Source organism: Centruroides sculpturatus, unplaced genomic scaffold (genome assembly GCF_000671375.1).
Source record: "Centruroides sculpturatus isolate CEXI.00-Female unplaced genomic scaffold, Cexi_2.0 scaffold1599, whole genome shotgun sequence".
NCBI lineage: Eukaryota > Metazoa > Arthropoda > Arachnida > Scorpiones > Buthidae > Centruroides > Centruroides sculpturatus.
The window spans coordinates 19197-33371 of NW_019385861.1; the positions used below are offsets into that span (position 1 = coordinate 19197).

The following is a 14175-nucleotide window of genomic DNA, read 5'->3' on the forward strand; positions in this document are numbered from 1 at the left end:
GCTTGGGAAGCGCAAGTGTGCGCGAGTTTTTCTACGGCGCTTTTCTTTCGTCGGTGAGTTGGTTTTTCTTCTATTTTTAAGTTACTAAGGTGAATGGTGAGGAAACCTTCGTCTTAACTAAACATAAGCCCCAAACAAAATATAATGAAAGCAAAATAAAAGTAAAATAAAAATAAAGCTCAGACTTGGTTCCTTACAAAAAAGTTAATGTTAAATATTTATGTATTCCATTTATAGAGAGGAGAGGAAATGGAAAACAAAGTTGTTTTTATCATTACAACTCCTTTACTTGAAGAAGAACTGCATGCTCTACAAATTATTCTTCAATCTAGCTCTTTTATATATTGCATTGTGATCACAACTGTACCAGAATTTGCTTATTCAGAAAGAAAACCCATCACTGAAGAAGGAAGGCATTTATTTTACTCTTTAGAAGAAAAATTAATAAATTACATGGGAAATATGGTATGAAATTTATACTAATTTTCTTTATTATTAGTATATTATTCACTATCTATAATAAAGATTTATAGATTTTAAAGACTAATATGAAAAATAAAGTAATTATAAATTATTTTTCCAGATACTATTTTCATGTTAAAAAAATAACAACATTTTCAGAATATAAGAAGTTTATAAAAAGAATTATAATCTATTCAGAATTTAAAATAGATAAAAATTTTATAAAAATTTATACTTAATTAATGAATAGATTAATTTTTAATAAGATTAAAATTTAATAAGATTAAAATTTTTAATAAGATTAAATAGATTAAGAATATTTTTATTTATTAAAATGAATTAACTTTGCATTTTATTTGTGTAAAAATTTGTTTTAATTGAATAGCAAAACATCATCTCATCCATTTTGACTATACATAAAAATTGAAAATTTTTATGTATAGTCAAACCACTACCAGTAATGATTTAACTTAAAATCATATTCGTTGACTTGTGCAATCTGAAATATTGAAATGTGTAAAATAAATACTGGTAATGAAATATTGCTAACTATAGAAGTATTCAATATCAGATCTTAAAATATCAGACTAGAACTTGTCAAATGGACAAGTTCTACTCTGATATTATCTTGTTTATTTCTAATTGATATTTATTTATAATTTTCTGATAGTATTCACTAAATCATATCTCAGTAATTCCTGAATTTTTTTTTTATACCACCTGTTCTTGAAAAAAATTTTTTGGCACTTCATCAAAATTAGCCCTCAAATTTGAACATCACAAGCAAGATTTCACTATATCATACAGAAATATTTAGCTAATTTTAATGAAATCAATGTGAAAATATTCTTACAATGAATAATTTAAAACATGAATATTTTTATCAATATTTAAAAAGTTTTTATGTCGATCAGTTATATTCATGAATATTTTAAAACTAATGAGACTAAAATTTTGGAGGAAAAAATGTAAAGAAGGTCAAAATTAAGTGAACATGTTTTTGTTTTCATCCAAAATCTTTTTAAATGGAGGGTAAAAGCTCCTATGACACTATATGGCATGCAACTATCAAGTTGCAATATAAATTCCATCCAAAATAATTAAAAATTTTGATGAATGTTTTTACAAAACGTTTATTTTTCAATCATAAATGTATTGTCTGTCATTAGATATAACCTTATGCCATCTTTCATGCAACTTTTTGATACCCTGTTGGAAAAATTCTTTTTGTTTAGAATCAAAAAAATGCTGACACTGCATTTTAAAGATCTTTCTGAGAATTGAAGTTTATTCCATCAAGATAATTTTGTCTCCAAAATAAATGGCAATCTGAGGAGCAATGTCCGTGGAATATGGGAATGTATCATTTTTTCGAATCAACTTCCACCAATTTTTTAGAGCTGTGTCTGGAAGGGCATTATCTTGATAGAACAGAACACATCATCTATTGACCAATGCTAGACATTTTTCTTGCAGGGATTTCAGCAGTAACTTCAGCAGTGATGGTTTTATTCCTTCCCTGCAGCTCAAAATATATCATACCTTAGATATCCCACCAAACATTGAGCAATGTTTTCATTTGATGAAGACTAGCTTTCAGCTGAGGTACCACTTTATCTCCAGGACTGACCCACTAATGATGGCATTTAATATTCTTATATTATATCCATTTTTCATTTTCAGTAATGATTTGATTCAGAAATGGAGTTCAGAGATAACGAGTACAATGAAATGCACACATCAATATGATTAAGTTGTACTTGCAATAAATCATGCAGCACCCATTTTTCCAGCTGTTTCAAATGCTATTGAACTGTTGAAAATGCTATTGTCGTATGACTTATGTCCATGACATAACTGTTAATACTGTAAATACAAAAAATTAATTAATACAATAAAAAAAAAATTTTTTTAATTTGTTGAGGCAATTACATAATGCCATATGTGAACTAAACAAAAACTTATTTTTAATAAATAATACATTTACAAAAAAATAAAATAAAATTTTAACAAATTTATTAAAACAATTCTTTCATTACTCAGTTTTCTTCTCTGACTTTTTAGTTTATCTATTTTTGCTTGTCTGTTTTTAGTTTAAATGACTGATATTTGAGAGAAATGTATATATTTTATCAATACTATATGGAATTGTGTGTCATGGATTGAATATAGATTACTAACAAAACAATTCTGCTCAGTTAGTGTCTACCCCACACAAGGCTTTCATATACTTCTAGACTCTTCCATTGCCATGTCTCATGGTCAAGCACTGATCCATCTTTCAAAATTCTCATTTGCTGGCTTTGGTCAGAGAAAGGCTGAGTGTATTCAACATTTCTCCTGTATTAATATATATATTATATATTAATGGGCTGCTAATAGCCATTGCTTATTAACTAGGAGAAGTCCCTTTAATTGCCCTAAAGCACTGTTCCCAACTTAAACTCTGAATGAGTCCATTTTCGAATTGCCCCCCTTAACAATCGAATTGCTCCCCTGTGGGGCGTGGGCCCTACTGCCCTAAAGAAATTGACTAGGTGCAAGGACTTAAAGTCCAATCCTTATCTTCACATGCTACAGTCTTAGTAACCATATCTAGTACATGGGAAACATATGCAGATCAGCTTCTTCCAACCTGTGCTGGCCAGCATAGTGGATCACGGCCAACTTCCCTCTAGCCTTGCCCATAAATTCTCTTAATAATGTACAGCCCTCAGTCCCTGGTTACAGCAGCAACTAGAAGACAGGGTGGCAAGAATCTCCAGGCTACATCACGCTGCTATATGATGATGACTTTGGTTATGAACAATGGACGATCCTTATCTTTTGAAATTCAGTTACAGGAGCTAGAAGATGAACTAGCAAGTATTAACTGGGGCATCTTAAGGAAAGGCATAGAGAAAATTGAACTCAACAGTAGATATGTATTCTACTATAGGGGAACAATAATGGGAAAACTAGTGGAGTGGGTTTTCTTGTTCACAAAAAATGGAAAAATCCTATTATTGAATTTTGTTGAAAGAGCCTACAAATTTGTTTTGTTGAACATGCTCTACAAATATGAGAAAAACAAGACCCAAAGCAAGAATAGACAAAACAGAATAAATAATACCTATAAGCAGCGCTGTCCAACTTATCATAGCCCGCGGGCCATATTTTCTTCACCAATCATTTCGGGGGCCAAGAAGGTTACTGCTGTATTCACCCAGGTTAAGTGAAGTTACNCTCCATCTATATAAGTATCCAATCAAATACATTTAAACTTTACACACACACTTTAAAATACGAAACAAATAACAATAAACAAAAACAATTAATGATCATAAATAACAACAAACCACTAAATTACATAAACAAACATAAAATAAACACTTCTAATAAAATATATTGTTTGGTTAATGTTTTTAATCAGGTTTTACACTATAAAAGATACCCATTTTGCATCTTTACTACCGATAATGTTAATTTATTAATATCACACTCGACTTAGAAAATAAACAAGGATAAGTAATGATAATGTATAAAAAAACAATTACAATGCTAAATTGTATATACAAGTAGCCTCCACCTAAAATTCATTCCTAGTTTCCAAATTAAAATCTGTACCACTAATAGGAATTACTACGGTGTATTCTGTATATATGTTTTATAAATTAAAATATGTGCATATGTTTTTCTGTTTTTTTTTTCAATTTTCTCTTAAGTGAAGTAATTATATTACTGTATAATTATTTATGTAAAAAAGTTAGATGAACTTTTGCAAATTGAATAAATTCAGTACAGATTATTGTGTTTAAAAACAACAGTTTTGTAATTAAAATTCTCTACAAACAATTGTATGGACGTAGGTTAAAAATCAATAAAAAACAGCTGGAATGATCATTGTCAAAGTTGTGGAAAATATCATGGGTTAACCGATTTTAGCGCATAAAACGACAATAATTAAACAATTCGTAATGTTCAAATGAATTAATAAGGCTTATAAGGTTAAATAGAAAGATTGGAAATCTTACCTTTATAGATCAATCGTCGTCCATGGAATTAGGACAAATACTCTCAATATTGTTATAAGATGTAGTCTTATATTTTGAAATTGAATATGTCAACTACTAAGTTTATACACTTTTCGGTGGATACATCGTCGATGTTTCCACATCTTTGAGTCGACTTAAGTCTTTAAAACGTAACACATAATACACAGTCTTTACAAGTATACAGTACTTAAGTTTGACATTTGAGGCACTCGAATAACGTAAATCACGCACAAGGAAAATAATTATCGTCCTCTGTACTACGATCCATCTTGTTTTTATCAAATTTTCGCATGCAAACATTTATCACCGAGCTCAGTGATAGCCGCCATTTTAATTTCGTCGAAATTTTCGTCTAGAGTTGGCAAAAACGACCAACCGAAAATGGACGAGAGGCTGGCGATGCTTTGTTTCGCCAATTGATCGATAACATTATCCGTAATTAAAATAAAACAGAGGGGAAAAAACTAGTTGCATTTTTTACAGATTTATATTAGAAAATTTCATTATCCTCCGAGAATTCCGCAGTTAACCGCGGTCACGTGACGTTTAGTATATTTTGGTTGTAAAATTCCATAGTTTTGTGTACGCGATAAACGAAGTTAATTGTTATAATATTGTAAAACTTTTCGTTTATACGAGTATAAAAATCTTAAACTGATGGATTTAATTAAACTTTAAATATGCCTATTCGAATATATAACAAGATTTATTGATTCGAATATACGAAATGCGTGTTTTAACTTTCTCGAACGTAATGTCATTTCATATTTTCGGTTACGTCTGAAATGTAAAATAAAAATTATTATTACCACTATTATTTCACTTATAGTATAGCGAATTATTTAAAATTATGATGGCGAAACGAAAAATATCAGAAAAATTTTGGAGTCGGGAGAGCTGAAAATATCTTTTAAAAAAATAAAATAAAATAATGGTGGGACACAATTTAGGCAAACATGCTTTTAAAAAAAGTAAAACAAATACAAAATGAATAAGATTTTATTGTTATACCAAGAGTTTGTACTCGCACTTGCACATTATAACAATGGCATGCAAATTTTCATTTATTTAATTATTTTGGTATACACATAACGAGAAACAAAAGTTTTAATAGATACATAATATCACTTAGCAAGCCACACAATTTAACATGATGGACCGCATGCAGCCCATGTTTGGCCAGGCCTGGTGTAGTATATAGTCAAAATAGCTCATATATATATTTTAATTGTTATACTTCTGTATAAAAATTAATTGAATGATAATCTTCACATACTTTTTGTCAGAAAAAAGTTAATTTAGTCTCATAACTTCAGTCAATTATAAGAGCTATGAATTTATTTTTTCTTGTTTTTAGAACTTATCATTCAACAACAGTTACTTTTAAATGCAAAGATTATAACAATTTTTTAGACTAAACAAATTNTTAAAAGGACTTTTTGGCGGCCAGCAGCCTACAATGAAAGGTCAGTCGCCAAGATTGTATAGTCCAGAATGCGAAAATAATAAATGGAGGTTCCTTTCTTGGGAGGACTTTGTCTTCAAATATTTATTAACCTTTTATACTTGTTTAGACACAAATTTTACTAATTAACTAATATTTTAAAATGATTCTAAATTTACAAAAATGTTTACTCATTTATTTATTTTAAAATTTTAAAACAAATCTCATTAATCATTAGATAACAAAATAATTATAGTTTAAGTTAACACCGCCAGATGTCGATACTATGGTGGTATTAGTTACAAACTTCGGAAATCTGTCATTCCCGTTCCGGCATTCGTCCATTGTGGTTGTGATATTTCATCGATCGTAATTTTTCAAGAGAATCATGAGCGTCGACGTACACGGAAGAAAAAGTCATGAAGCAAGAAATTCAGCCGAAGAAGATGAAAAATTTTACGCTGAAATTGGAAAAAAATTTTGGGAACTATCTATGAGGGAAAACGTTATGCCACAGAAGAAAGTTAATGATGGTGAGTAGAAATTTATGCTTTGTAATCATGCGTTTTCTCTTACTTTATTTTAGAAGAGACCTTAATAATAGATGTTTCCAAAACTTAGAATTTCGGGAGCGATCAATATAATAAAACTCCTGTTTATGTAACTCGTAAAGGCCTGGCAAAAAGGGCCTTTGTTACGGCTTTTTTTTTTTAGTTTACAGTGTTTTGGTTTACCGAATAATAATGAATACGGCTTACGTCTGATACACAACTCTTATCTTGTGGCGTATGTTTCCAGCAGATAAATGCGTTTTTTTAATTGAATTTTTCAAAAATATATAACAGTTGTACTGTAGGCTTTGTAATTTTCCTCAACTGATATGTTGTGAAGCGATTTCTGCACTGGATTTCAAATATATCATTGTTTTACAGAGGAATTCTACGAAAAATAATACGTTGCTACCACCTGCAGTAAATTCTCTTGCAGCGTGAGAGTACTGTACACTCGCGATTGTTATGTGAAACAATTGCGATACAATAAAATAACAATGTGAAATATTCAACCTTTACCACAGTGCTACACATTTTATGTTTTTTTTTTTTTTTTTTTTTTTTTTAATTATAATAAGAGCACCACTCCTACGGGAGTACAACACTAAGAATATATAAACCAAAATACATGATACTGTGAAATCCAGGATTTTAGAGATGTTTTACCTAATTTTTAAATAATTTCAACTTAATCCCTAACATAATCGTTAAAACAACATTACTTGAAAACGGAGTGAATGACGCACTTTCTGTTAACAAAGGTTAGAGAAGTCTAACAACAAACTGTAAAATGATAACAACCGCCTGTTAGAGAAGGAGAAAGTCGACTGACAAATGAGTCAATAGCAGACATCGAACCAAATATGGACAAGACAGATGCAGTTGGTCAACGTCATATTATTATCAACGGTAACTCTTCACCACACACCTGCAGGTTCGGCAGTAAACATTCGATCACATGACTATTTTCCCAGGCGAGAGCAGATAAAAGGGCGACCGGAACTCCAGTCAAGGTGGACTCTATCTGACACCATATCCAGGTGAACATCATCAGTCGCCATATACGGCAAATTCACCAAGGCTCCTTTCTCTCCATATCTGAGGTGGACATAGCCAGGATCGGACATCCTCGGATCCATTTGACATCGACACTACCATAGAAGAGGACCCAAAGCTTGACATATTCCTAGACCTCCATGCAAGAAGTCTCTCGTCCAAACCTTTCTAAGAAGCGACCGATCCATCTCTCTGTCTCCATATGAAGACTGATATGACCCAATACACCCCAAGGTTGACTAATTGGTTCTCTATCCGAGGTATTTTGTTAGAACAATTGTAAACTCTCTCTCATCAAGAAATTACGTGCTCACAATATAGGAAAGAGACTAGTCGCCACACTTCTAGTAATATTAGATAATATCTGCCTGTAATCACTATATTTAGTTATGTATGTGTATTCTTGATGTATCCTAGCATAGATATATATATCTATGCTAGGATACATCAATATATATATATATCTATGCTAGGATGTATATATATATCTTAAACTCTTGTTTATTATGTTTAAACCTGTCTAGCTGCCTATTCTTTCGGTAACTGAGACATCTACTGACTAACTCGCGATCTCCCCACTCCAGTAATAGCCATCCTAACCATCCAACAGACATAGAGATTGGGTTTTACCAACCTGTCCTGATTAAGTGGTCATTAGGGATCGCCTCCTTGGCCCCCAGCTAATCTCACAATACAAAGTAAACATAAAATTAGTACAGAAATTGCTTTTAGCCCTAGGTATAATTAAATTAATTAAAATAAAATTATTATTCGGCTTTTAGTGAAAACTAAAATGTAAAACTAGNATACAGTGCTATAAAATTCACAAAAAAGGGAAAATCTCCTGGAGAAGACAAAATCTCAGTTCATCTTATTAAAGAAGCTGGTGAAGATTTTGCTAGTATTTTAGCAGTTCTCTTTACTCAGTGCCTCAAGAAGACTGATGTACCAGAAGACTGGAACAATGCAAAAATGGTTCTCATATTCAAAAAGGAGGAGAGAAAAAACAAAAAATCTACAGATCTTTGTCCAATATATAATAATATCTTTACTGAAATAATGACAAACAGACTTGAATCTAAACAGGACCATGTTCAACCAAGAGAGCAGGAAGGATTTTGAAGAGGATTTAGCACAGTAGATAACATCCAAACAATCAGAGAACTCATTGAACACCATAAAGTGTATGAATTATCATTTTGTTTTGTCTTTGTAGGTTTTGAAAAAGCTTTTTACTGTGTTTTCCCATTTGTGAAAGTGAAAGCCTTAGATTCTAGTGGCATAGAAAGCATATACATTGATATAATCAGGAAGATCTATAATAAAGCAACTGCAACCATCTATTTGGTTAAAGAAAAAGATTAGGCTTGGAAAAAGGGTCAGACAACTAGGCAATATCACTAAAACTGTTCACTGCTGTACTGGAGAAGTTTTCAGAAGTCTGGACTGGAGCAAGAAAGGGATTAAAATTAATGGGGAATTTATGAGTCATCTTTGCTTTGGAAACAATATAGTTATCGTTGCCAATAACCTAAATGAATTAGAAGAACTACCTGAGGCAAGCATTCAAGTAGGATTGAAGATAAATCTGTGAAAGACAAAAGTAATATGTAATGAATTTACTATGAAAAAGAAGATTATGACAAACAGAACTGAGATTGAAGAAAGTATAAAATTATGTTTGCTTGGATTAAGAAATAACTATTGTTAGGATGTTAAAGGAAAGGTCTGACTCAATGGTATAGCCTTGGAAACGAAAGGGGGATAGGTATGGCTAAGTAGAGTGAAGTGGTGTGGGAATGAGAAGGAAAAGAGGGAGGAAAGGAGAGCCACAGAGCATCTGCCAGTAACCAATGGTGGGATGCAAATAATACAGAAAGGACTGTATGTGGATAATATACAAGAGGGTTAGACGCGACAATAACCAATTGGTGGGGCCGATCTACAGGTACCACCATAACAGCAGGAGGCCAGAGAAAGGTGGTAATTTACTGTAAGAGCTGATAGGTGTCAATAAATAATGCATCCAATATACAGGGTAATTCTTATTACAAGGGAATTACATAGTACTGTGGTTAAACATAAAACAGCAGATAACCATAGACCAATGGTTATATGTGTTACAAAGAGGATACAAGTTACAGTGGTTATATGTAATACAACGGATAGACGAAATACAATGGTTAAACGTAACAATGGTTATACAATATTGATAACACTATCATGAGTGAAATAAACAAGAATTAGGATTCGATGGAGTACATTTGGAAAAATTGCATAATTCTAAAAAGCAATCATCCACTCTGTCTAAAAAGAAAAGTATTCAACTAATGTGTCCTACCAGCACTCACCTATGGAGCAGAAACATGGATACTAACAAGCAAAACAATACAGAGTCTACAGACAACACAAAGAAATATGGAAAGATGCATGCTGGCCATTACAAGAAAAGACAGAAAGCAAATCATCTGGATAAGAAATCAAACAAATGTTATATGATATCATTGAGAGGGTCAAATATTCAAAATGGCAATGGGCTGACTAGAAGACAAGACAATAGATGGACTACAGATATCCTAGATTAGTACTCATGAGTGATCAAATGCCTAAGACAAAGACCCAGTACAATGGAGTGAGAAATAAGGAAAGTGGTTGATGTAAATTGGAAAACCAAAGCATTGAATGGAAAAATGGAAAAGATTAGAGGAGACCTTCAACCGACAGTGGATTGACAATGATCAACCATGATAATGATGATATACTATATATTAATACTATAGTAGCATTCTGAATTAAACTGTATTCATTAGTATTGACATAACATTAACATGACAAGAATTTTTCACATTGTAATCAAATTTTATATTGATGAAAACTTTTATTTACAACCAAAGGAAGGGAAACTCACTGAATATGGCATTAATAGTTTTTATATTGCTAGCACTTTCAATAAATTTATGTTTGTTGTCATCAGGTGAACAGAATTTAAAATTGAATACAAATGTCTAATGTCACATATGTTGAGCAGGTTGCTCTATATAATCAGTGATTTACATCTGTCACATCATTAACTTGCATGTGCTGCATGACATCGTAACATTGAGCATAATTGAAGTTTATAGCATGCTTGTAACAGTTTTTAATTCATAATTTGTAATTTTAAGTAATGTGTGTTCTACTCATGTTAGAACATTTGTATTCAGTTTTAAATTCTGTTTACCTGATGATGACAAACATAAGTTCATTGAAAAAACTAGCAATATAGCTAGCGCTTTCAATGAACTTATGTTTATATAAAAACTATTAACACTGTGCTCAGTGAGTTTTCCTTTCTTTGATTTATTATTTGCTGTGAGGATTGAGCTGCATTGTGTTTTATTTAAAAATTTAATTTCTCTTATTGTTAAGAAAAAAGTTATTGTTAAGTGATCATTTCTTGAAAATTATTGGAAAAATTAATGATTTAACAAATTCAAAATTTCTGATACAAAATTATATTTAGAATTAATACAGCATACTTAAGATATGTATACTTAAAATTATCACTATACTGATAAGATGTACTCAAAGATATTTATTGTATATTTTTATAATAAAGTTAAATATCAAATTTAGTTTTATTATATAAAAATAATAATATACAGAGGGGTGCAAAAGTAGGTATACAGTTGTTATTATGGGAAAAAAAAATATAGGGAGGAAATAGGAAGAAAAAACATTTATTTTTATGTACAAATTAAATCACAAATAAGGAATACAAACTGTGGTGGTGCCCACCATTTTTCCCTCCCTCCCTTTGCAAAGGCTTAAATGTGATGTTTCTTTCATACTAAAATATTATTTATGTTTATTATTAGTAACATTATGTCAATGTAAATATTCGCGTGTTATAATATTTGTCTGTATTTTATTTTTCTAATTTGTATTTTGGAATGTAACACGAGGGGACGCTAGGAGGATTTGTATATAAGGAATGTAAAAGAAGGTAGGAGGGAGAAAATGATGGACTGAGTGAAAAGGAAAGAGAAAAGTGAGAACTTGGACTGAAGACAACTAGTCTTATTGTATGTATATTTCCCCTACGACCCCGTTCTGGCTGTATTCCTAGTTTTAATATATGATTATCTTTGTTCTTAGTGTTGTCTGTATTTCTTTGTTTATTCAAAACACAACACTCCACAAAACTAATAAAAGATAATAAAAATAATAGTGAACACCAAACATTTGTATTTCTCAGATTCTCAACTGTATACTTACTTTTACACTTCCCTGTATATCAGTGGCGTGCCGTCATTAGAAGCGTTGGAAGCGCCGCTTCCCTGGTATTCTCTAAAAAATAAATAAATATTAATTTTAATTATATGAAAATAATTGCACAATATTTTATTANGGCAAGGGGTTTTTACGCCGTTTTTACGGTAGTGGAGTCCTAGCCTAAGAACCCAAAATCTCGGTGTAAGCCTATGACTGAGTTTTTTCTCAATATTTCCTGGACTTGACGACCATATCAATTTGATCAAGATCAGTCAAGCAGTTTTGGAGGAGTTTATTTAAATCAAATGACATTTGAATATAAAGAAATCAGCTTCACTTTCTCAGCTCAATAAAAATGATTATTTGAATCATGAAACATCCTTGTGATATCACATTTCAAAATAGAAGTTATTTGTCAATGTCATTTGTAATGTGATTTATTTCAATTATAATATTATTAATTAAACAGTGATCAAATTAATTTTACATTTGATGTTTAATACATTCATTTTAGTTTTTAAACAATTATTTTAATGCAACTGTTGGCAATCATATGAAGATCTATTTTATGATGGCATGTTGTATTCCTGGATCAAAACAAGTTCATCAATGTTTAAGTTAGATTGTGAATTGGACCACATTTTTGTTAGAGTTTTTCCAAAAAATTAAAAACTGATTTTATTAAAAATGTAAAGTACTATATTATTTTTCCGACTTTCCAACGATTATCGACACTACTGTGTGCCGGAAAATAGCCGTTCCCTAACGGGTACTTTACGCGGATTCGCGTTAGTGTGCCAGGCCTGGACTTTAAGCGTGCACCGAATTAAATAATGAAAAAGTTTGTNTCTATGTACAGTATTTCTTTTCCTCAAAACACAAAAGGCTAAAGGAACCCACCTAAAGATCTAGAATGGTAAGTTACCTTTCTTATCCACTGATCGAAGTTTTTTGTAACAATCATTCAGCTTAAATAATCAGGCATTTGATTGTAATAAAGTACTTATAAAATATAACGTAACAGTAGACAAATGATTGATACAACTAATGAAACTTATTCTATAGCCTATATAGTAATACTGTATATAGAATGTAAGTTGAACTTTTCGCACTTTCTGCAACCCTCTCCCTCCTCTATACTGTGCAGTACACGTAATTAATGAACGACCCCTTTCTGTTTAGCTAAAATGATAAATTTTACCTTTAGACTCATGATACATTTATTGATGAAACATAAAATATATAATATTTGAAACTATCCTCAATATCGGAAAAATAAAAAACTGTTAAAATCATTCACACACTAGTTCATATTACTAAAGCTAGGACATTTAGACACTAAAAATCATGTAGATTATAGGTTTTTTAAAGTCTTTACGCTATATAAGCCCTAACTTGTAAAAAGGTCTTTTTATCTAATCCATTATGGTCTCGGTCAGATCTACCTAATGTGGTGGCCGGATGGTGAGGGACAGATCATCCTTTGACAGATCATTTTTGGGGTTTTACGACTGAACCCGGAAGTGGCGTGCCGTCCTTGGAAGCGGTGGAAGCGTCGCTTCCCTCGTATTTTCTAAAATATAAATATATATTGCGCGATTATTTTCATATTTTAACGTACTTTGAATTAATTAAAATTAATACAGTCGATCCCCCTATAACGCGAGTTCATATAATGCGGATTCGTATATCACGGCGAAAAAACTGCGACCGTATTCGTATAAAGTAGCTAAAAGAGACTCGTAAAAATGCGGTAAAACGTCATCGCCAACTCGTTTCGCGACAGGATTGGTCGAATCTGGACTAATAGTGGACGAGCAGCCTTATATACTTATACGCTAAGGAGAATTTAGGGGGGTTAGTTGAGTTTACTATCGTCTGTACAGTACAGTCGACCCCCTATAACACGAGTTCCTATAGTTCGGATTCCTATATGACGGCGAAAAAATTGCAACGGTATCCGTACAAACATGGTAAAAAAAGTCCTATAATTCGATAAAACATCATCGGGCAGCCGAACTAACTTTCCGCCGTCCAGCGCCAAGCTACGGAGAGTTTAGGTGGGTAAATTGAGTTTGCTATCGTCTGTACAGTATTATATATAAATTATATATAAATTAGGTACTGTACATATAATTATATATTAACTTAATTTATTAAACTTTATTATAATTATATATATACCTTCCGCCGTCCAGCGCTACGCTACTAAGAGTTTAGGCCAGTAAGTTGAGTTTACTATCGTCTGTACAGTATGTAAATTAGGTACCGTAAGTCTAATACAGCACTAATTTTATACATTTCTTGTGAAAGAAACATTTTTTATTCAACGGCCATAAAAATTATTTATATTAATGATGTCTCCAAAGTTCAA

The 14175-nt window shown here is 31.5% G+C and overlaps 1 protein-coding gene across 3 annotated transcripts in view; it reads left to right on the top strand.

Moving 5' to 3' along the window:
* LOC111642584 (sec1 family domain-containing protein 2-like) overlaps nucleotides 1–14175 on the top strand; it is a 72885-nt gene that overhangs the window by 7750 nt on the left and 50960 nt on the right. For all 3 annotated transcript variants that reach the window (XM_023388941.1, XM_023388940.1, XM_023388942.1), the window contains exon 3: nucleotides 238–465. In XM_023388941.1, the coding sequence (XP_023244709.1) occupies nucleotides 238–465 (228 nt within the window). The remainder of the gene's footprint in view (nucleotides 1–237; nucleotides 466–14175) is intronic.